This window comes from Chiloscyllium punctatum, chromosome 41 (assembly GCF_047496795.1).
Source record: "Chiloscyllium punctatum isolate Juve2018m chromosome 41, sChiPun1.3, whole genome shotgun sequence".
Classification (NCBI taxonomy): domain Eukaryota; kingdom Metazoa; phylum Chordata; class Chondrichthyes; order Orectolobiformes; family Hemiscylliidae; genus Chiloscyllium; species Chiloscyllium punctatum.
This window is the reverse complement of record NC_092779.1, coordinates 41,572,508-41,593,890: the sequence shown is the minus strand read 5'-3', so window position 1 is coordinate 41,593,890 and position 21,383 is coordinate 41,572,508. Positions and strand designations below refer to the sequence as shown.

Sequence of the window (21,383 nt, the reverse complement as noted above, 5' to 3'; positions counted from 1 at the left end):
CCTCCCGGATGATCCGTAGTTCACCCAGCTTCAGCTCCAGTTCCCTAACTCAGTTTTCAAGGAGCTGGAGTTGGGTGCACTTCCCGCAGATGTAGTCGGCAGAGACATGCGAAGTGTCTCTCACCTTCCACATTCTGCAGGAGGAACATGCAACTGCCCTAATATCCATGTCCTGCTACGCTGAAAGCCCGCACAGGACTAAACAAAGGAAGTGAAGAAAAGAAATAAAAGATAAAACCTGAAAACTTACCGAGTTTACAGACTCTTAGCAAGATTAGAGGAGGTGGGCGGGAGGAAGGTCCTATCGTGTAGGGCCTCAGGTTTAGATCTCACCCACTTAAAAACTTCCAGACAGCGCTCGTTTCTCTCCGCCCTTTCTCCTCGCTGTTCTGTTCAAAACAAAAAGTATTTTACTCACCTTCCCAGCAGTCCTTTGCTCCTCCCTCACACCCCTCGGCAAATGGAGACTCCGACACCCGAGGTAATAGCATGTAGGCAACAGAACAACTAACAGCAGCATATTCTTTCAGATGTAAAATTAACTAATTGTGATTATGTAGAACATTCCTTGTTCCAAACCTCTTGGAGTTCCACTCCACAACTCTTTCTCCAATACATCGATGATATTATCAGTATTGACTTCCTCTCTTGTCCAGAATTGAAAAAAAAAATCAATTTTGCTTACAATTTCCAACCTGCTTTCATCTTCACCTGTTCCATTTCTGATTCCTGTCTCACTTTCCTCAGCCGCTGCATCCATTTCTGGGAGGTTGGGGGGCAGGGGATAGTCTGGCCATGGACATTGACCACAAACCCATCGATTCCTAGAATTATCTTGACTATACATTCTCACACTCTGCTTCCTGTATTGACTCCATTCTGTTCTTCCTGTGTCTCTGTCTCCATTGCATCTGTTCTGACAATGTCATCATCTGCAGGAAAGCCCCAGAAATATTCACTTTTCTCCTGATACAAGCATTCCCCACCATGGTTGACAGGGCCCTCAGCCGAGCTTGATCCAATTCCCGCACTTCTGCGCTCACCTCTTCTCTTCCATCCTACTATAGTTATAGGGTCCCCCAGGTCCTCACTAACTATCCCAACAGCATTCATATCCAAAGGATTAGAAGCTGTCAATTCTGCTACCTCCTGTGGAATGCCACTATCAGACATATATTCCCCTCTCCTCTCTTGTGAACTTGCAGCTGGGACCGTTCCCTCTGGGACATCCAAGCCCACTCCTCCTCCAATCCCAACATCTCCTAAAACCCCATGGCACCTTCACATGCAATCACAGAATATGTAACACGTGTCCCTTTACTTCCTTCCTCCCCATTATCCAAGACCCCAGACATACCTTTCCAGGTGGAGCAGCGATTTATCTGCTCTTCACTCAATCTAATGTACTGCATTCACTGCTCACAATGGGTCTCAGAGACAGACGTACAGCATGGAAACAGACCCTTCGGTCCAACCCGTCCATGCCAACCAGATATCCTAACCTAAATCTTGTCCCACCTGCCAGCATCTGGCCCATATCCCTCCAAACCCTTCCTATTCATATACCCATCCATCTGCCTTTTAAATGCTGCAATTGTACCAGCCTCCACCACTTCTTCTAGCAGGTCATTTCATACACACAGCATCCTCTGTGAAAAAGTGGCCTTTTAGGTCCCTCTTTTTAAATCTTTCCTCTCTCACCCTAAATGTATGCTCTCTAGTTCTGGACTCCCCCACCCCAGGGAAAATATTTTATCTATTTACCCTATCCAAGCCCCTCACCATTTTATAAACCTCTATAAGGTCACCCCTCAGCCACTGATGCTCCAGGGAAAACAGCCTCAGCCGATTTAGCCTCTCCCAATAGCTCAAATCCTCCAACCCTGGCAACATCCTTGCCAATCTTTTCTGAACCTTTTCAAGTTTCACAATATCTTTTCAATAGGAGGGAGACCAGAATTGCACACAATATTCCAACAGTGGCTGCACCAATGTCCTGTACAACCACAAATTGTCCTCCCAATTCCTGTACTCAATACTCTGACCAATAAAGATAATCATACCAAATGACTTCTTCACTATCCTATCCACCTGTGACTCCACTTTCAAGGAGCTATGAACCTGCACTCCAAGGTCTCTTTGTTCAGCAACACTCCCCAAGACCTTACCATTAAGTGTATAAGTCCTGCTCTGACTTGCTTTCCCAAAATGCAACACCTCACATTTATCTAGATTTAGATTTAGATTCCCTACAGTGTGGAAACAGGCCCTTCGGCCCAACCAGTCCACACTGACCCTCCGAAGAGTAACCCACCCAGACCCATTTCCCTCTACCTAATGCACCTAACACTACAGGCAATTTAGCATGGCCAATTCACCTAACCTGCACATCTTTGGACTGTGGGAGGAAACCGGAGTACCCGGAGGAAATCCATGCAGACATGGGGAGAATGTGCAAACTCCACAGTCACCTGAGGCTGGAATTGAACCTGGGACCCTGGTGCTGTGAGACACCAGTGCTAATCATTGAGCCACTGTGCTGCCTGTCTAAATTAAACTACATCTGCCACTCCCCAGCCCATTGGTCCATCTCATCAAGATCCCATTGTAATCTGAGGTAACTCTCTTCGCTGTCCACTACACCTCCAACTTTGGTGTCATCTGCAAACTTACTAACTTGCCCTCATATGCTCGCATCCAAATCATTTATATAAATGAAGAAAAGCAATGGACCCAACACGGATCCTTGTGGTATTCCACTCGTCACAAGCCTCCAGTCTGAAAAATAACCCCCCACCACCACCTTTAAGCCAGTCTTCTACCTTTGAGCCAGTTCTGTATCCAAATGGCTAGATCTCCCTGTATTTCATGAGATCGAACCTTGCTAACCAGTCTCCCATGAGGAACCTTGTGAATGCCTTACTGGTTCCTCTGCATTGTCTCCTCTGCATTAGAGAGACAAAACATAGACTGGGTGATTGTTTTGCACAATGGCTACATTCTGTCTGCAAAAATGACACGTTGCCTACCATTTCAGCGCACCACTATGTTCTCTGGCTAATATGTCTGCCTCACGTCTGCTGCAATGCTCCAGTGAGGCTCAGTGCAAGCTGGAACAACTGCCTCTCATATTCTGCTTGGAGACCTTGCAGCCTTTAGGTATCAAGGTTAGGGCCGATAACCTTGCTTCATGTCCTTGACCCACCCCACCTCCCAGGTTTTGATATCATATAGGCTGCCTTCATCTCAGCCAACCCATTTCCACCCACCAATGGTCCTTATAGTAGCTTTTCCTTCTCGCCTCCCCATTATTCGTTATTTTGTCTGCCTAATTGTTCGCTCTCTGTAGGCTCCATCTCCACTTAGCATTTACTCCTCTCTCATCCTCCCAACCCATCTTCGGTATATATACCACACTTTTCTAGCTACAATCAGTTCTAAAGAATTGTTCCTGGACCTGAAACATTGACTTTGTTTTCTTTTTACAGATGTTGCCAAACCTGCTGAGGTTCTGTAGCAATTTCTGTTTTTGGTTCAGTTTCTGTGGTTATTGAATTCAATACCTCAATTCAGATTGTTGATCAACGTCTCCTTTAATCCATCTCATTTTTTCCCAATCAAAGGTGTGACCATGTGTACCTACCTGGATCCCAGCTATGCCTGCCACTGTGAAACTATTCTTGTTCTAGTCCTACTCTGGACCCCGTGCACAACCCTTTCTCTAGTACATCAACAAGGTCTTCAGTGTTTGTTCCTGCTGTTGTCTGAAGTTGTAAAAATTCATCAGTTTTGTTTCCAATTGCTATCCTTCTCTCACCTTCATTCAGCCTATATTTAAGACAATAAGACCAAAGTTTCTATTAGATCTCCCCTCAACCTTTTATACTCTAATGAATACAATCCCAGGATCCTCAGCTGATCATCAGATGTTAAGCCTACCATTCCAGGAATCATTCGTGTGAATCTCCACTGGACACGCTCCAGTGCCAGTATGTCCTTCCTGAGGTGTGCGGCCCAAGACTGGACACCGTACTCTAAATGGGGCCTAACTAGAGCTTTATAAAGTCTCAGTAGCATATCGCTGCTTTTATATTCCAACCCTCTTGAGATAAATGACAGCATTACATCTGCTTTCTTAATCACCGACTCAACCTGCAAGTCAACCTTTAGAGAATCCTGGTCTAGCACTCTGAGATCCCTTTGTATTTTGGCTTTATGAATTTTCTCACTGTTTAGAAAATAGCTCATCCCTGTATTCTTTTTTCCGAAGTACAAACCTCGCATTTGCTCACATTGAAATTCATCAGCCATTTCTTGAACACTATCTAAACTGTCTAAATTTTTCTGCAGCTTTCCCACCTCCTCAGAATTACCTGCCTGACCACTCAACATCATATCATCGGCGAACATCGCCAGAATTAGATTAGAAATAGGCCCTTCGGCCCACCAAGTCCACACCGACCCATTTCCCTCTAACTAATGCACCTAACACTATGGGCAATTTAATGCGGCCAATTCACCTGACCTGCACAGCTTTGGACTGCCCTCAGAATGCCCCCAGTCCCTTCATCCAGATCATTAATATATAAAGTGAACATATGCGGCCCCAACACCGAATCCTGCAGGACACCACTTTTCACTAGCTGCCATTCTGAAATGGAACTTTTTATCCCAACTTCTGCCTTCCGTCAGACAGCTAATCCTTAATCCATGCAGGTAGCTCACCTCGAACACCATGGGCCCTCACTTTACTCAGCAGCCTCCTGTGAGGCATCTTATCAAAGGCCTTTGGAAGTCTAGGTAGATAACACCCACTGGGTTTCTCTGGTCTAACCTACTTGCTACCTCTTCAAAGAATTCTAACAGATTTGTCAGGCACTACCTCCCCTCACTAAATCCATGCTGACATGTTCTAATCCGACCCTGTACTTTCAAGAATTTAGAAATCTCATCCTTAACGATGGATTCTAGAATTTTACCTACAACCGAGATTAGGCTAATCGGCCTATAATTTTCCATCTTTTATTCTTGATCCTTTCTTGAACAAGGGGGTTATAACAGTGATTTCCAATCATCTGGGACTTTCCCTGACTCCAGTGATATTTGAAAGATTACAACCAACACCTCCGCTATTTCCTCAGTCACTTCCATCAGAACTCTCGGATGTAGCCCATTGGAGCTGAAAAATGTGTTGCTGGAAAAGCGCAGCAGGTCAGGCAGCATCCAAGGAGCATGAGAATCGACGTTTTGGGCATAAGCCCTTCTTCGGGATGTTGCCTGACCTGCTGTGCTTTTCCAGCAACACATTTTTCAGCTCTGATCTCCAGCATCTGCAGTCCTCACTTTCTCCCTGTAGCCCATTGGGGCCAGGAGATTTATCAATTTTTAGACCTTTTTGCTTTTCTAGCACTTCCTCTTTTGTAATGGCTACCATACTCAACTCTTGACTCTCCTTAATTGTGGGGATATTACTCATGTCTTCCACTGTGAAGACTGACACGAAGTTCTTCAGCTAATTCCTTGTCTCCCAACACTAGCCTTCCTGCATCAGTTTGGAGTGGCCCAATTTCTACTTTTGCCTCTCATATGTTTCCTATGTATTGAAAGAAACTTTTACTATCATTTCTAATATTACTAGCTAGCTTACCTTCATATTGGATTCTATCCTTCCTTATTTCTCTCTTTGTTATCCTGTTTGTTTTTGTAGTCTTCCCAATCTTCTGATTTCAGCTCTTAGCCACTTTATAGACTCTCTTTTTCTATCATACATCTCCTGACTTTCTTTGTCAGCCATGGCTGTCTATTCCCCCCATCAGATAATCTCTCTTTTCTTTGGAAAGATTCTTTGAATCTTTCTTTTCTTTCCATCTAACTCTTCCCTTCTGTTCCATGACTTCATTGTTTCTGTTTCTGAGGATGGACTGTCTAATAATATCCATTACAAGCCCATTGGCTTCCATAGATACAGCAATTACATTTCTTTACACCTTGCTTCCTGCAAGGATGCCATTCCATTTTCCCAGTTTCTCCATTTCCATCACATCTATTCTGATAATGCCACCTTCTACTAGGTTGCCTCTGACATAACTGTCTTCTTCCACAACCAACGATTCCCCAAATTGCAGTTGACAGGGCCTTCAGCCATGTCCGACCCACCTTCTCCACTTCTTCCCTTCCCCCTTCAACCTCTTTCCAGAACTACAGGGTTTTATTTGTCCTTACTTTCCACTCCACCAGTCTTGGCATTCAGAGGATCATCCTTGCCACTTCCAGCAGAATGCCACCACCAAACACATCTTTCCCACTCTTTTTTTTGTCAGCATTCCACAGGGACCATTCCCTCTGTCTTACGTTGATCACTCTTACCTTGATCACAATGCACTCTCCTTTATATAATCAGCGAAATCAAATGCAGATTGAATGATAGTTTGAGGAATACTTCTGCTGTCTGTGGAAATGGATCCAACCTCCCAGCCATTTCCATTTCAATAAACCACCCAGCTCTCATGCTGACATTTCTGTCCTGGGTATGCTGCAATGTCCCAGGGAAGCAAAAGGCAAGCTCAGGGAATGCCTGAACTGCTCTGCTCTTCCAGCACCACTAATCCAGTATTTGCTTTCCAGCATCTGCAGTCATTGTTTTTACCTCAGGGAACAGTGACTCATTTTCTGCACTTTCCAGCCTTGTGGTCTCAATAACTGCACAAACTGATGCAGTATGTCAGTTCTCAATTTTCTTTCCGTTTTTTCATGCCCTCTCCCCACCCCAGCTGTCCCCACTGCCATGTCCTCTTTGTATCTTCTGCACTTGGCACTTAGTAGCAAAACACAGTCCTCTCCCTTTCACATCTTAAATCTACACCAGTTTTACATCTTTTTCCTCTGTCTCCATGATTTAACAACTTTTGTCTCCTGTTCCTCTTCTGCCTCTGTCAAAGGTACAGAAAAATATTTCTGAAGAGAGACACCCACCCACACACAAAGGAAGATAGTCATAGTATTTGGAACATAGGTTAAAAGGATCTGGCAGTATAATGGTAATGTCAAAGAACCAGTAATCCAACACTCAAGTTAATGCTTTGAGGACAATGATTCAACATTCAAGAATTAAATAAAATATGAATTAAAGCCAGCCTAATAAGTAACTGTGCGATATTGTTGATTTTAAAAAAATCTGATTTATTACAGCCCTGGGAAATTCACACTCAAAATAATATGGTGGAGGTGAAATTAAAAACAACTAACAACAATGCATTCTTTCAGACATTGACTGGGGAGATGATGGCACAGTGGTCATGTCACGAGATTAGTAGTCCACATCTCCAAGCTAATTGTGGGTTCAAATCGTACCATAGCATGACCTGAATTTGTATAAGGCACTGGTAAGGCCACAACTTGAATATTGTGTGCAGTTCTGGTCACCACGCTGCAGGAAGGAGGACATTGCTCTGGAGATTTGTTAGAATGTTGTCAGGGCTAGAGAATTGTAGCCATGAGGAGAAGTTGGGGTTGTTTATCTTGGAATACAGAGAAGGCTAAGAGGTGACATGATTGAAGTATACAAAATTATGAGGGGTAGACAGGGGGAACCTTTTTCCCTTGGCTGAAAGTTCAAAAACTAGGAATCGTAAATTCAAGTTAAGTGGCAGAAGGATTAGAGGGTATGGGAGGAAAAACATTTTTACGTATAGGATGGTGGATATCTGGAATTTGCTGGCTGAGTAGGTGGTGGTGGCAGAGACCTAAACCTCTTCCAAAGTGTACCTGGATCAACACCTTAAATGCTGTAAGCTGCATGGCTATCACACATGCGCAGGAAGATGGCATGGGTGTCTTTGGGTTGGCATGGACAAGATGATTCCTGATGAAGGGCTTTTGCCCGAAACGTCGATTTCGCTGCTCATTGGATGCTGCCTGATCTGCTGTGCTCTTCCAGCACCACTAATCCAGTATTTGCTTTCCAGCATCTGCAGTCATTGTTTTTACCTCATGGACAAGATGGACTGAGTGATCCCTTATGGTGCTGTTTCATTTCTATGGCTCTGTGCTTCTCTACTATCCACTATTTCCCCTCCAGTTCAGAATACAATGCCTCGAATGGAAGATGCCTACTGTCCTACATGTGTTTCCAGAACCAAAGCTTTTTGAAACACACACAAAGAGAAAGTGTTGGAGAATCTCAGCAGGCCTGGCAGCATCTATGCAGTAAAACCAGTTAATATCTCAAGTCCAGTGACCTTTCTTCAGAACCAATAGCAAGGTTGAAGAATTTGCTTCAATCCTCAGTCAGAAGCGTCAAGTGAATGATTCATCTCAGGTTCTTCCTGAGGTTCCCAGCAGCAGGGACACTAGTTTTAAACAATTTAAATTCACCCTAAGTGACACCAAAACATGACTAAAGGCACTGGATACTGTAAAGACTAGGAGATTTGACCACATTCCAGCAAGAGTACTGAAGAACCAGTTATGTCCCTGAAAAAGCTGTTCCAGATTCAACAATGGTGTCTGCCTAGTTATATGAAAAATTGCCCAGGATTGACTTATCCACAACAAGCAGAACAAATCTCAATTGACAAGTTACCACCTATGAGTCTACTCTAAATCATCAACAAAGTGGTGGAAGAGGTCATCAACAGTGTTATGAAGTGGCTTTTACAAAGGAATAATCTATACACGTATCTGTTTGGGTTCCACTATGGCCATTCAGTTCCTGACCAAATTCCAGACTTGGTCCAAACATGGACAGAAACAGCTGAAGCAGAGAGGCAAGAATAACTGCCCTTGACATTGGGACAGCATTTGACAAAGCGTGTAATCAAGAAGCCTCAGAGAAACTGAAGTCAATAGAAATTAGGGGTAAACCCTTTGTGGTTTAGAGCAGAGGATGACTGTAGCTCAATCCTCTCAGGCCCAGAACAACACTGCAGCAATTTGTCAGAGTATTGTCATTGGCCTGGCCATCAATGAAACCTTCAACAAAAGGTCATAAGTTGAGGTGCTTGCTGATGATTGCACAATGCTCAACACTAGTCACAGCTCCTCAGATATGGAAGATGTCTGTATCTATATGCAACAAGATCTGAACAGTACCCAGGCAAGTAACATTTGTGCTATATATGTGTTAGGCAATGATCTGTTCTAGTAAAAGCGAATCCAACCATTGCCCCTTGATGATCAATGAAATGACAATTGCTGAATCTCAACATCCTGAAGGTTACCATTGACCAAAAACTGAACTAGCCAGCCAATTGTATACCGGTAATAAAGAGTAAGTGAGAGGAATTACATTACCTCCTAACTCACTAAAATCTGGGAAACACATGTTTCCAGACTTTGGATTTCAAAGTGCAGTAGATTAACATTAAAAAAACACTTTTGTTTCTGGTTTCTTGCAAAATATATAGATTTCCAGAACAATTAGTATAATTTCTACTTACAGTGCCAACAGGAAACGCCAGGACTGAGAAAAAGAGATCCCTTAGTGACCGAATCCACATCACAGGTCCCAATATATCTACCAGGATACTCAACCCATTGAAAAATGTCTGCAGAAACTAGAAAAATAATCAGAAAATTTAAGTGCAGTACATAAACAGCATTGTTGCCAAGGTACAGTGCAGGCTCCCAAGACCCACTTTATCCAGTTAGTTATTAGATTACATTACATTACAGTGTGGAAACAGGCCCTTCGGCCCAACAAGTCCACACCAACCCGCTGAAGCGCAACCCATCCATACCCCTACATTTACCCCTTACCCAACACTACAGGCAACTTAGCATGGCCAATTCACCTGACCTGCACATCTTTGGACTGTGGGAGGAAACCGGAGCACCCGGAGGAAACCCACGCAGACACAGGGAGAACATGCAAACATACAGTCAGTCGCCTGAGGTGGGAATTGAACCCGGGTCTCTGGCGCTGTGAGGCAGCAGTGCTAACCACTGTGCCACCGTGCCGCCCACTTATGTAATCTCTCCTGATGTTCCATACAAGGTGTGGAGACCGAGGCTTTCAGACTAACTGTATGGGAAGCAGAGCAGAAGAGGAAGATGGGAAGTAGAAAGGTTGGGGAACAAAAAAAAGGTTTGGTGAGTGAAGCTGGGGATATGGGAGAGAGAGGATGAGAGAAAGAGAGGAGCCGAGAAAGGGGGTAACAAGAAGGTAGATAACATGGGAATTGGAAGGGAAGGGAAGAGGTTGATGAAGTAAGGACTAGAAAAAAGTTTGAGTGACAAGAAAGATAGGTCAGTTGAAAAGCGTTTGCATGAACTCTAAGGGAATCAAGAATTAGGTGGGAAATGAATTTGAGGTCAAGGAACAGCTATAATCTCATTAGATGGCAGAGCAAGTTCAAAACATTCCAGGGTCTTTTTCATCTCCTACTCTTACATTGTTAGAGTAAGGAAGGGTGTGGTAAGATTATACTAAAACAAAAAGGAAGGAGATTCTAGAGAAAATCTCAACAAATATGGAAGACATATTAGAGGGACTTAAAAGGGAAACCATCTGCTTCAGATAGAATGCATCCAAAATAATGTAAAGATGCAGAGTTAGAAATAACAGAGACATTGATCACAATCTTTCAATCCTCACTATGTACAGAATATAGTCAGAGAAGTAGAGGCCTGCTAACACTAAGACTATTCACAAAAGCGAGGGGTAAATCAAGAAAGGTACCATTCAACCATGCTAACGTCTGTGTTGGGGCAATATTAGAAAACATAAAGATGCAAAATAAACTTTCATTTGGAGAAGATTGAGTTGATCAAAAAGAAATAGCAGGAATTTGCTCAGAGTAAATTGGGTCTCAGCGAATTGATGTTATACATCAGTGACTTCAGAGTATTAGTCAAAGTAGTTCAATAAATACTGTAGATGTATAATTTCGGAGAGCCTTTGACTAAGTGCATTCTAATGAAGGGTCATCATTGACCTGAAACATTACGGGTTCTGAGTAATTCAGATTTACAGTATCTGGCCTGGAATGTTACAGACCCCATATCAGGCATGGAGGCCATAAAATTGGATGCCAAGACTATGGCACCATGTTCACCAACCACCCAGCCTACCGCCATTCAACGGACAACAAAGACACATTTGGTGGTTCATTCAGCTATGAGTCATTAATGGGAAGTTTAGGGCTTCCTTTGGTCACTGCTGAGATTTTGCCTGTGTAGGTGAAACCTGGCAGAACAAGGGAGGATACCTTCTATTCAGACTCAGTGTCTGTTGCAACCAATTCATTCTCCCCTCCCCAAGGCAAGGTTTCGACCTGCTCACGAAGGTCTGCCAATCTGGCCCTAGCCACACCCCAGGCTTAACTTTGTACTGATCGATGGCAACTCACAGATCTGTAGGTCCATCACATCTGGTGGTATTGCTGGAAAAGGGAGTCGTAAACTATTTGAATAGCCAGAAATTCTCAAATGAGGGTCTGAAGTCCTGAGTCAGTCACATTTATGGCCCGATGACTACTGAATGGTTGTGGAGTGAGCTGGCTAACAAAGGCAAACTCACTACCAATTGTATTCGCAATTCAACCCCTGCAGTGCTTTCTGCCTGTATTGGCTACACAGAAGACTTGTTAAAAAGATAGAACTCTGTGGATTTAGGGCAATAGTGGCTTAATGGCTCAATAACAGCGCAAAGGCTTTTAAGATAGGGTTTGGTTTGTAGTACTGTTCTAGAAAAGTCATATTTTTCAATGTTTATGAATGACCTGTATGTTAGGGAGCTGGTGGCATAGTGGTAATGTCTAGCAATCCAGAACTTAACAAAATATTTTGGGCACATGGGTTCCCATCTCACCAGGGCAGAATTTACAAGGGGTTGGTGTTCCCATGTCTCTGACTTTATGTTTCATGATAATGGTCTATGGATTTGGAGGGTGCTGTTTTCAGACCCTTGTTGAATTTTTGCAGTGCATCTTTTGGATTTTACCTATTGCTGCTACTGTGCAGCAATGGTGGGAGGGGGTGAATGTTTGTGGATGCCATTCCAATCAACCAGGCTGCTTTGGCCTGGATGATGTCAAGCTTCAAGTGTTGTTTGCATCCATCCAGGTAATTCACTCCTCACTTGTGATTTGTAGATGGTAGACAGGCTTTCGGCGGGCAGGAGCTATGGTATAGGATTCTTAGCCTCTGACTTGCTCTTGTTATCACAGATCCAGCTGGCAGATCCAGTTCTGTTTCTGGTCAATGGTAACCCTTAGGATGTTGATAATGGGGGAAATCAGTGAAAATAATGCCATTAATGCAAAGGGATGATGGTTAGATTCGCTCTTGTTGAAGATGGTCATTAGCAGGATGTGTGGCATAAATGTTACTTGCGATTTGTCAGCCCAAATCTGGATATTGTCCAAGTCTTGTTGCATTTATACATGGACTTCATTATGTGAAGGGTCATGAATGGTGCTGAGCGTTGCATAATTAGCACACATCCCCAATTCCGACCTTATGATGGAGAGAAGATCCTAAATGAAGCAGCTGAGGATAGTTGGACCTTAGGCACTACATGGAGGAATTCCAACAGGGATGTTCTGTAGCTGAGATCACGGACCTCCAACAGCCACAATTATCTTCCTTTATGCCAGGTATGATTCCAAACAGAGCCAAGGTTTCCCCAATTCCCTTCAATTCTAGTTTTGCTAGGGCTTCTTGTTGCCAGACTCAGTCAAACTGCCGCCTTGATGTCAAGGGCAGTCACTCTCAACTCACCATTGAGGGTTCATATTGATGAAAGTATGTTCACCCAACTGTATTCCCTGGCACTGAAGGCTTCCATCTAACATCCATGCAGGATTCTACCTCTGGAGTCAAGAATTTAATCATTTTTGAACTATTCCCAGATTGCAATCTCACATGTGGATGGACAAAGCAGGTATCATCGCCCTCAATTTTCTCAGCTATGAGTTAGCCGGAAGGTAGTTCTGGTAGCCACTTCATGGTGACATCTGCCGGAGGGATGAGGACTGCCCACTTCAGGCATCCTGCCAGCCATCACTGACAGCCATTTTGGATTTGGATGCACCTGATCTGGAACTCATCAGGAGGAGCAGGCAAAAGATGGACATGTGGGACAAGGCCAGCCTATTCTTTCCAACTGCAAACCTTGAGGCGCTGCTGGAAGCTGTGAGGGAGAGCAAGAGAGAGAGACGCAAAAGATGCTGTTGCAAAGGTTGGCAGGTTAGCTCACCAAGCCAACAAAGCAGGTTTCTTCATCACAGATTTAATGAATAGCTGACAATGTGGTCAGAGAAACAGGCTATAGTGCCGTTAGCAATGTAATTGCCTTCTTTGCTCTGGCACATGATGACAGGCCACTGAGAGCCACTGTATTGATGTCACTGAAGCAGCCTCTGGAGGGAGATGCCCTCATTGGCATACACAAATACAAAGTATCAGGCTGTCTCCCACTCATCTGAGGAGACAAAGGGAGCACTGAAACAATTTGCCATAAGCAGAGACCACCACACCAGTCACAGCCTTGGGTGAATCACTGAGGTTTCTTTAAGTTGTTCATTTTCATACTAAAACTTCTTGTTCACTGTAAATTTTGACATGAGCCCAGGCATGGGAGCTTCCATTCTTTAGGACCAAAAAACTTTGAAGAGAGTATGAAGCGATGAAGGGAAACAATGGGTGTTGAATGGTGCCAGTGAGACAGAGATATCACTGGAGAGATCTACACAAGACATTAACAATGGGTTTAAGAGTAGATCAATCCATAATTCAAGAAATAGTTTCATAAAATTGCTCAAAGAAACTTCAGAGAATGGAATCTTGCTGGTCAAAGACTGAAACATGGCTGAGTCACATATTGCAGACTAGATTAGATTAGATTACTTACAGTGTGGAAACAGGCCCTTCGGCCCAACAAGGCCACACCGCCCCGCCGAAGCGTAACCCACCCATACCCCTACCCCTACCCCTACCCCTACATCTATATCTACATCTACCCCTTACCTAACACTACAGGCAATTTAGCATGGCCAATTCACCTGACCTGCACATCTTTGAACTGTGGGAGGAAACCGGAGCACCCGGAGGAAACCCACGCAGACACGGGGAGAACGTGCAAACTCCACACAGTCAGTCGCCTGAGGCGGGAATTGAACCCGGGTCTCTGGCGCTGTGAGGCAACAGTGCTAACCACTGTGCCACCTTGAATCCATCTTGCTGACAGCTTTGACTCCTGAGCCGGACTTCATCAACCTCCATATGACCAGGGTGCCTTTTCTTCTTCACCACCCTCCACCTTCTCACATCCAATGAACTGTATCATTCCAGCCCTATGCATGTTTTAAGGTTTATACTTCTTTATAAAACCACGACACGTATATTCAATACATTTTATTCTTTAAGGGATGTGGGCATCACTGGTAGGCCAGGAGTTTCGCATCTTTGCTTGCCATTGAGTTTGCTAGAGATTTCTGAGGGAGTTTAAGAGCCAACCACATTGCTGTAGGTCTGGAGTCACATATAGGCAAGATAAACATGGAAAATTTCCTTCCCAGATTCCTGGTGCTGTGAGGCAGCAGTGCTACACACTGAGTCATCAGGCTGCCCAGGCTAGGATGATTCATTATCTTGCTCAGCAGGAAGGGAAAACAACTCATTTTTGGTGAGGGAGGAGAGGAATTTCGGAGTCCAAAATATGTGGTACCGTAATGACATGGCAGCAAATAATTCTCAGTAGAAGGGCAAAACAAATGAAGGGGGAAAGACAACAGTTACCAAACCAGGACTTTGCTGGTAAAGGAGACATGCTGTCAAAGCTTTTCATTTTGCACTCATCAGGATAAATGCAAGAATACCACATTTCAGGGGAAACAATAATTTATGCTTCATAAGTGAGCAGGTGCTGCTTCATTGGCAAGATCACCAATTGGTTGAGGTGTGCCACAGAGAATGCACAAGGAACACTTACCCCAAAGCGTTTAAATAAGTTTAAAAGTGTCAAGTTGATGGTGATTGGTTGAGAGAATGCATCAGATTGAAACTGAGTTATTATCTGCAACTATTCAAGATTATTTGTCTCACATGTGTGTCATAACATGGTTAAACAGGTTGCTTAAAATCATTACAATGTCTGTATGTGTAAATGGGCAGGATTGCTTGCAAAATGGAATTTTAATGTGGCATGTTTGTCTTGTGAGCAACAGAATATAGGTGACAAGCACTCAAGATGTTGAATACAATTAAATTGTTTGGACTGTTAATATTATACCCGAGCTTTCTGCTTCATTTCATTCTCACTTTTTCACAGCATTGCTTAGAAAGGTACCTACCCTGAGAACCGATACATCAACTCGGAGAATCAAAATGTACGTTTTCCAACAAGCTCACAAAACCAAAAATAACCACATGACTGAACTGATCCTTCTCCTTCAAACAAACAAAGACTGCATTGAAATACAGCATGGCTTTTTTAGTTAAAACTAGGTCACTCTTATCCCTAAAGGCTTATAGCTGATTTCAAAAAGTCTTTAAAAATATTTCCAACCGTGTGCATTTCTTGTGAGTGTGACCAAGCTCAATGTTTTCTATTACTATGAAAAAAATTGTAGCACCAAATTCATTTGGGTGTCAGTTGTAATTATATGGATTAATCTCACATGTCAACAATGGCTAATATATAGTACTGGGACACACATTTGAAGATGTGTTATCAAAGTCATGAATTAAAAGAAAAGTTAAAAGTAGCTCTCAGCTTCCCACAAAAATGTAACTGTTGTATGAAGATTATGCTGAGGAATGCTTTTAGAATTGCCCAGCATGTTAATGTCAAATGGATTTGGGAAGAGAAACAGCTTTGGATCTTGAAGGAACAAGATCTAACATGAAGGTCTCCCTTTGTCTCATTATCAATGTCTATCTTAGTATTGCACCTGGTTGCTATCATGCAATGAACTACATCTAGTTTAAAGGAAATGTCTTTTCTCATTGGGCCACCAGGTGATTTTCCCCAACAGCACCAATCAGGTCTTGTAGATCTCTACCTGGACAGAGAACGAGATTCGGAGATGCTGGTGTTGGGCTGGGGTGTACAAAGTTAAAAATCACACAACACCAGGTTATAGTCCAACAGGTTTAATTGGAAGCACTAGCTTTCAGAGTGACGCTCCTTCATCAGGTGACAATCACCTGACGAAGGAGCGTTGCTCCAAAAGTTAGTGTGCTTCCAATTAAACCTGTTGGACTATAACCTGGTGTTGTGTGATTTTTAACTTTGGACAGAGAACAGTGACAGCAATTTACCAGATTTCCCTTACAACATAATGAGCAGTGGTATGATTCATGTTACTATAGTAACTAAAATGAAAAGAGTGTGACAGACTAAAGAGATAACATTTAACAAAGAAACAATGATATTCTTGCTCAACAAAATCAAATGACAAATTAGGAATATGGGATCAGGAATAGCTTATGTCACCATTCAATTAAATGTGGCTTGTCACACCTCACTGGGGTAACGCTTGGAAGTCAAGCACTGCTATTCCCAGAGTTATCACAAATAGAACATTAAACATGACAGTGCAGTACAGGCACTTCGGCCCTTGATGTTGCACCAACCTGTGGAACAAATCTGAAGCCTATCTATCCTACACTATTCCATTTTCATCCATATGTTTATCCAATGATCATTTAAGTGCCCTTAAAGTTGGCGATTCTACTACTGTTGCAGGCAGGGCATTCCACACCCCTACTACTCTCCGAGTAAAGAAACTACCTCGGACATCTGTCCTATATCTATCACCCCTCAATTTAAAGCTATGTCACTTTGTGCTAGCCATCACCATCCAAGGAAAAAGGCTCTCACTGTCCACCTGATCTAACCCTCTACCTTATGTCTCAATTAAGTCACCTCTCAACCTTCTTTCTATTGAAAACAGCCTTAGTTCCCCAGCCTTTCCTGGTATGACCTTCCCTCCACAATAGATAACGTCTTAGTTAATCTCCTCTGAACCCTTTCCAAAGCTTCCACATTGTTCCTGTAATGCAGTGATGAGAACTGCATACAATACTCCAAGTGCGGCCACACCAGAGTTTTGTACAACTGTAGCATGACCTCATGGCTCAGAAACTCAATTCCTCCACCATATGCCTTCTTAACAACCCTATCAATCTGGGTGGCAACTTACAGGGATCTGTGTACATGGACACAGATCTCTCTGTTCATCGACACTACCAAGAATCTTACCATTAATCCAGTACTGTGCATTCCTGTTCCACCTTCCAAAGTGAATCACCTCACGTTTCCACATTAAACTCCATTTACCACCTCTCAGCCCAGCTCTTTAGCTTATCTATGTCCCTCTGTAACCTGCAAAATCCTTCGGCACAATTCACAACTCCACTGACCTTAGTGTCATCTGCAAATTTACAAAGCCATCCTTCTATGCCCTCATCCAGGTCACATACAAAAGTGTGAAACAGCACTGGCCCCAAAACAGTTCCTTGCGGTACACCAGTAATAACTGAACTCCAGGATGAACATTTCCCATCAACCACCACCCTGCCTTTTTCAGCCAGCCAATTTCTGATCCAATCTGCTAAATCACCATCAATGCCATGCCTCTGTATTTTGTGCAATAGCCTATCATGGGGAGCCTTATTAAATGCCTTACTGAAATCCATATATACCATGTCAACTGCTTTACCCTCATCCACCTGTTTGGTCACCATCTCAAAGAACTTATTAAGGTTTATGGGGCATGACCTACTCTTCACAAAACCTTGTTGACCATCCCTAATCAACTTATTCCTTTCTTGATGACTATAAATCCTATCTCTTACAACCTTTTCCAACATTTTACCACAACTGAACTAAGACTCACTGGACTATAATTACCAGGGTTGTCTCTACTCCCCTTGGACAAGGGAACAACATTTGCTATCCTCCAGTCTTCTGGCACTATTCCTGTAGACAATGACAAAGATCAAAGCCAAAGGCTTTGCAATCTCCTCCGTGACTTCCCAGAGAGAGATTCTCTGGGAAGCCAGCAATAACTCTTGCCCGGCAGCAATGAAATGTTAAAGATTACAAAGTTTGTAACATTTCCCCAATTTATTTGTTTAAGATCTAGATGAACAGAAAACAGACCAGATTTCTGTTCTTAACATTAATTTTTATTTATTAAAATAAATACGCTTTTGCTACACGTAAACAATAATGAACTGCCGACCACTAACTATACCAGTTACAACTGCAACCCCCAATTATGAAACTCTTCCCTACGCATACATAGACAGAAAAAAAAACATTGGTGCTATGGCTGGAGGGAAAAACTAGGAATGTAGTTCAATGACCCCTGTCCCACAGGGTTCACTAAAATGCTCTTTCCGCTTGCCAGGACTTGCTGTTCTGCAATCTCTCCTCTCTAGGTACTTACCATGGCCTTGCAGCAGACACAGTGTGACTGCTTCACATATTATAACATCTCTGATTTATTGGATAAAAATAATAGCTTACAGCAAGGTAAGGAAAATTAAGTGACTTTCTTCAAGCTTCAGTTATTTGCCACTGTAGGGAGAGAAACACCATCCCCCCTTTCCAGAGTACCAAAGACTTTAGGCAAAACTGTTCAGACCTACATGCTGTTCAGCTACTCAGGGCAAATCATTTTTTTTTAATCTAATGGCTTTTTTCAATGAATAACTGGTCACTACTCCAGAAACTAATCAGTTGCTTGTTTCTTGACGAATCTCACTTTGTACATCCCAGTGTGTCAGCCCATCCGTAAGCAGCCTCTCCCAATGCTTGAATATAACAGGTTAAACATCATTTATAAAACGTTTCAGCTCCTTGTTTTTAAAACGTGTAACAATTACTTCAATCATTTTTTTTTAAATAAACAGTCCTTTTTCACATTCAGTCCACAACCAAATGTACAGCAGAATGAGAAGATAGGTCTTTAATAGCTCATCTATAACTCAACTTTATAATGTCTACCTAGTTTTCATTTCCCTGTTTAATGAAAAAAATACTTTGACAGATTCAATTGACACAGCTTCAACTGCTTGGTGTAGAATAGTTCAGATTTCCACTCCTCTTGATGAGAAAAGATATTTCTTGACAGATCCCTGCCCAGGTGCCAGGATCAAGGATATCTCAGAAAGATTGCAGAATATTGCCAAAGGGGAGAGGGACCAGCAGAAGCTCATTGTATACATTGGAACTAATGATGTAGGAATGATGTAGGAAGGGAAAAGGATGAGATTCCAAAGGGAAAATATAGGAAGTTAGGCAGGAATTTAAAAAGGAAGTCCTTAAGGGTAGTAATATCTGGATTACTCCTGGTGCTACGAGCTAGTGAGGGTGGGAATATGAGAATAGAGCAGATGAATACCTGGTTGAGGAGCTGGTGTATTGAAGAAGGAATCACGTTTTTGGTTCATTGGAATTTCTTCTAAGGTAGATGTGACCTGTACAAGAAGGATGAATTGCACCTAAATTGGAAGGGGACTAATATACTGGCAGGGAAATTTGCTGGAGCTGCTCGGGAGGATTTCAACTAGTAAGGTGGAAGGTTGGGACTCAGGGAGATAGTGAGGAAAGGGACCAGTCTGAGACTGGTACAGTTGGGAAAAGGAGCAAGTCAAACAGTCAGGGCAGGCAGAGACAAAGCAGAGAACAACTCAGGGCATGGTTAGGAACTTAGGACTGGAGTATCATAGAATTATAGAGACATGGCTCAGGGATGAACAGGATTGGCAAATTAATGTTCTAGGGTATAGATGCTACAGGAAGGACCAAAAGAGAGGCAAGAAAGGAAGGGGAGTGGCATTTTTGATAAGGCATAACATTATGGCTGTACGTAGGGAGGACATTCCTGGGAATACATCCAGGGAAGTTATTTGGCTGGAACTGAGAAATAAGAAAGGGATGGTCACCATATTGGGATTGTAACATAGACTCATTTGATTGGCACGGTATCCCTCCACTGACACGCAGTTGATTGGTGGAACTGGTCCTCACCCTCAACAACTTTGCCTTTGAATCCTCCTACTTCCTTAAGACCGAAGTGGTAGCCTCGGCCCTCATGGCCGCCAGCTATGCCTGCCTCTTCATTGGATACTTTGTACAGTTCATCTTCTGCAGCCACACTGGCACCATTCCCCACCTTTTCTTTCCTGCACTGATGATTGTATCAGCGCCACCTCAAGCTCCCATGAGGAGGTTGAACAGTTCATCAACTTCAGTTACACCTTCCATCCTGACATCGAGTTCACCTAGACCATCTTGGACACTTCCCTCCCCTTCCTGGACTTCTCCGTCTCCATTTCCGGAGACCAACTCAACACAGACATCTACTTTAAACTCACCAATTCCCACAGCTACCTGGACTACACTTCCTCCCAACACCCCCTCTTGTTTAAAAAAAAAACTATCCCTAACTCCCAAACTCCTGTGCCTCTGCTGCATCTGCTCCCAGGAGGAGAAATTCCACTCCAGGACATCCCAGATGGCCTCCTATTTCAAGGACCGCAATTTCCCTTCCCGTGTAATCAATGATTTCCTCCAGCTCCTGCACCTCCACCTTTGACCCCACCCCTCCAACCACAACAAGGATCTAACCCTCCTGGTCCTTACCTTCCACCTCACCAACCTCCGTAAGCATTGTATCATTCTCCACCACCTCTGCCAGTTACAATCGGACCCCAGCAGAGATATATTTCAACCCCACACTCCTATTTATCGCTCAGCCCCCTTCCCTCCGCCCTCACCCACATTCCTGATGAAGGGTTTACCTCCGAAAAGTCAATTCTCCTGCTTCCCAGATGCTGCCTGACCTGTTGGGTTTTCCAGCACCACATGTTTTTACTCTGATCTCCAGCATCTGCAGCCCTCATTTTCTCCTAGTACTAGAGACCCCACAGTAGTGAGCAGGAAATCGAGAAATATATTTGTAAGGAGATATCAGTTATCTCTAAGAATAATAGAGTGGTTATGGTAGGGGAATTTTAACTTTCCAAACATAGACTGGGACTGCCATACTGTTAAAGGGTTTAGATGGAGAGGGATTTGTTAAATGTGTACAAGGAAATTTTATGATTCATAATGTGGACATACCTACTAGAGGAGGTACAAAACCTGACCTACTCTTGGGAAATCAGGCAGGGTAAGTGACTGAGATGTCAGTTGAGGAGCACTTTGGACCAGCGACCATAATTCTATTAGTTTTAAAATAGTGATAGAAAAGGATAGACCAGATCTAAAAATTGAAGTTCTAAATTGGAAGAAGGTTAGTTTTGATGATATTAGGCAAGAACTTTCAAAAGTTGATTGGGGGCAGATGTTCGCAGGTAAAGGGATAGTTAGAAAATGGGACGCCTTCAAAAATGAGATAACGAGAATCCAGAGACAGTATGTTCCT

General features: G+C 43.2%; 1 protein-coding gene across 3 annotated transcripts in view; it reads right to left on the bottom strand.

Moving 5' to 3' along the window:
- The window catches only part of LOC140465004 (androgen-dependent TFPI-regulating protein-like), a 122,484-nt gene that overhangs the window by 73,621 nt on the left and 27,480 nt on the right, over nucleotides 1-21,383 (bottom strand). For 2 of the 3 annotated variants that reach the window (XM_072560779.1, XM_072560780.1), the window contains exon 2: nucleotides 9,438-9,554. The exons of the other annotated variant lie outside the window; for it this stretch is intronic. In XM_072560779.1, the coding sequence (XP_072416880.1) occupies nucleotides 9,438-9,554 (117 nt within the window). The remainder of the gene's footprint in view (nucleotides 1-9,437; nucleotides 9,555-21,383) is intronic. 3 annotated transcript variants of the gene reach the window in all.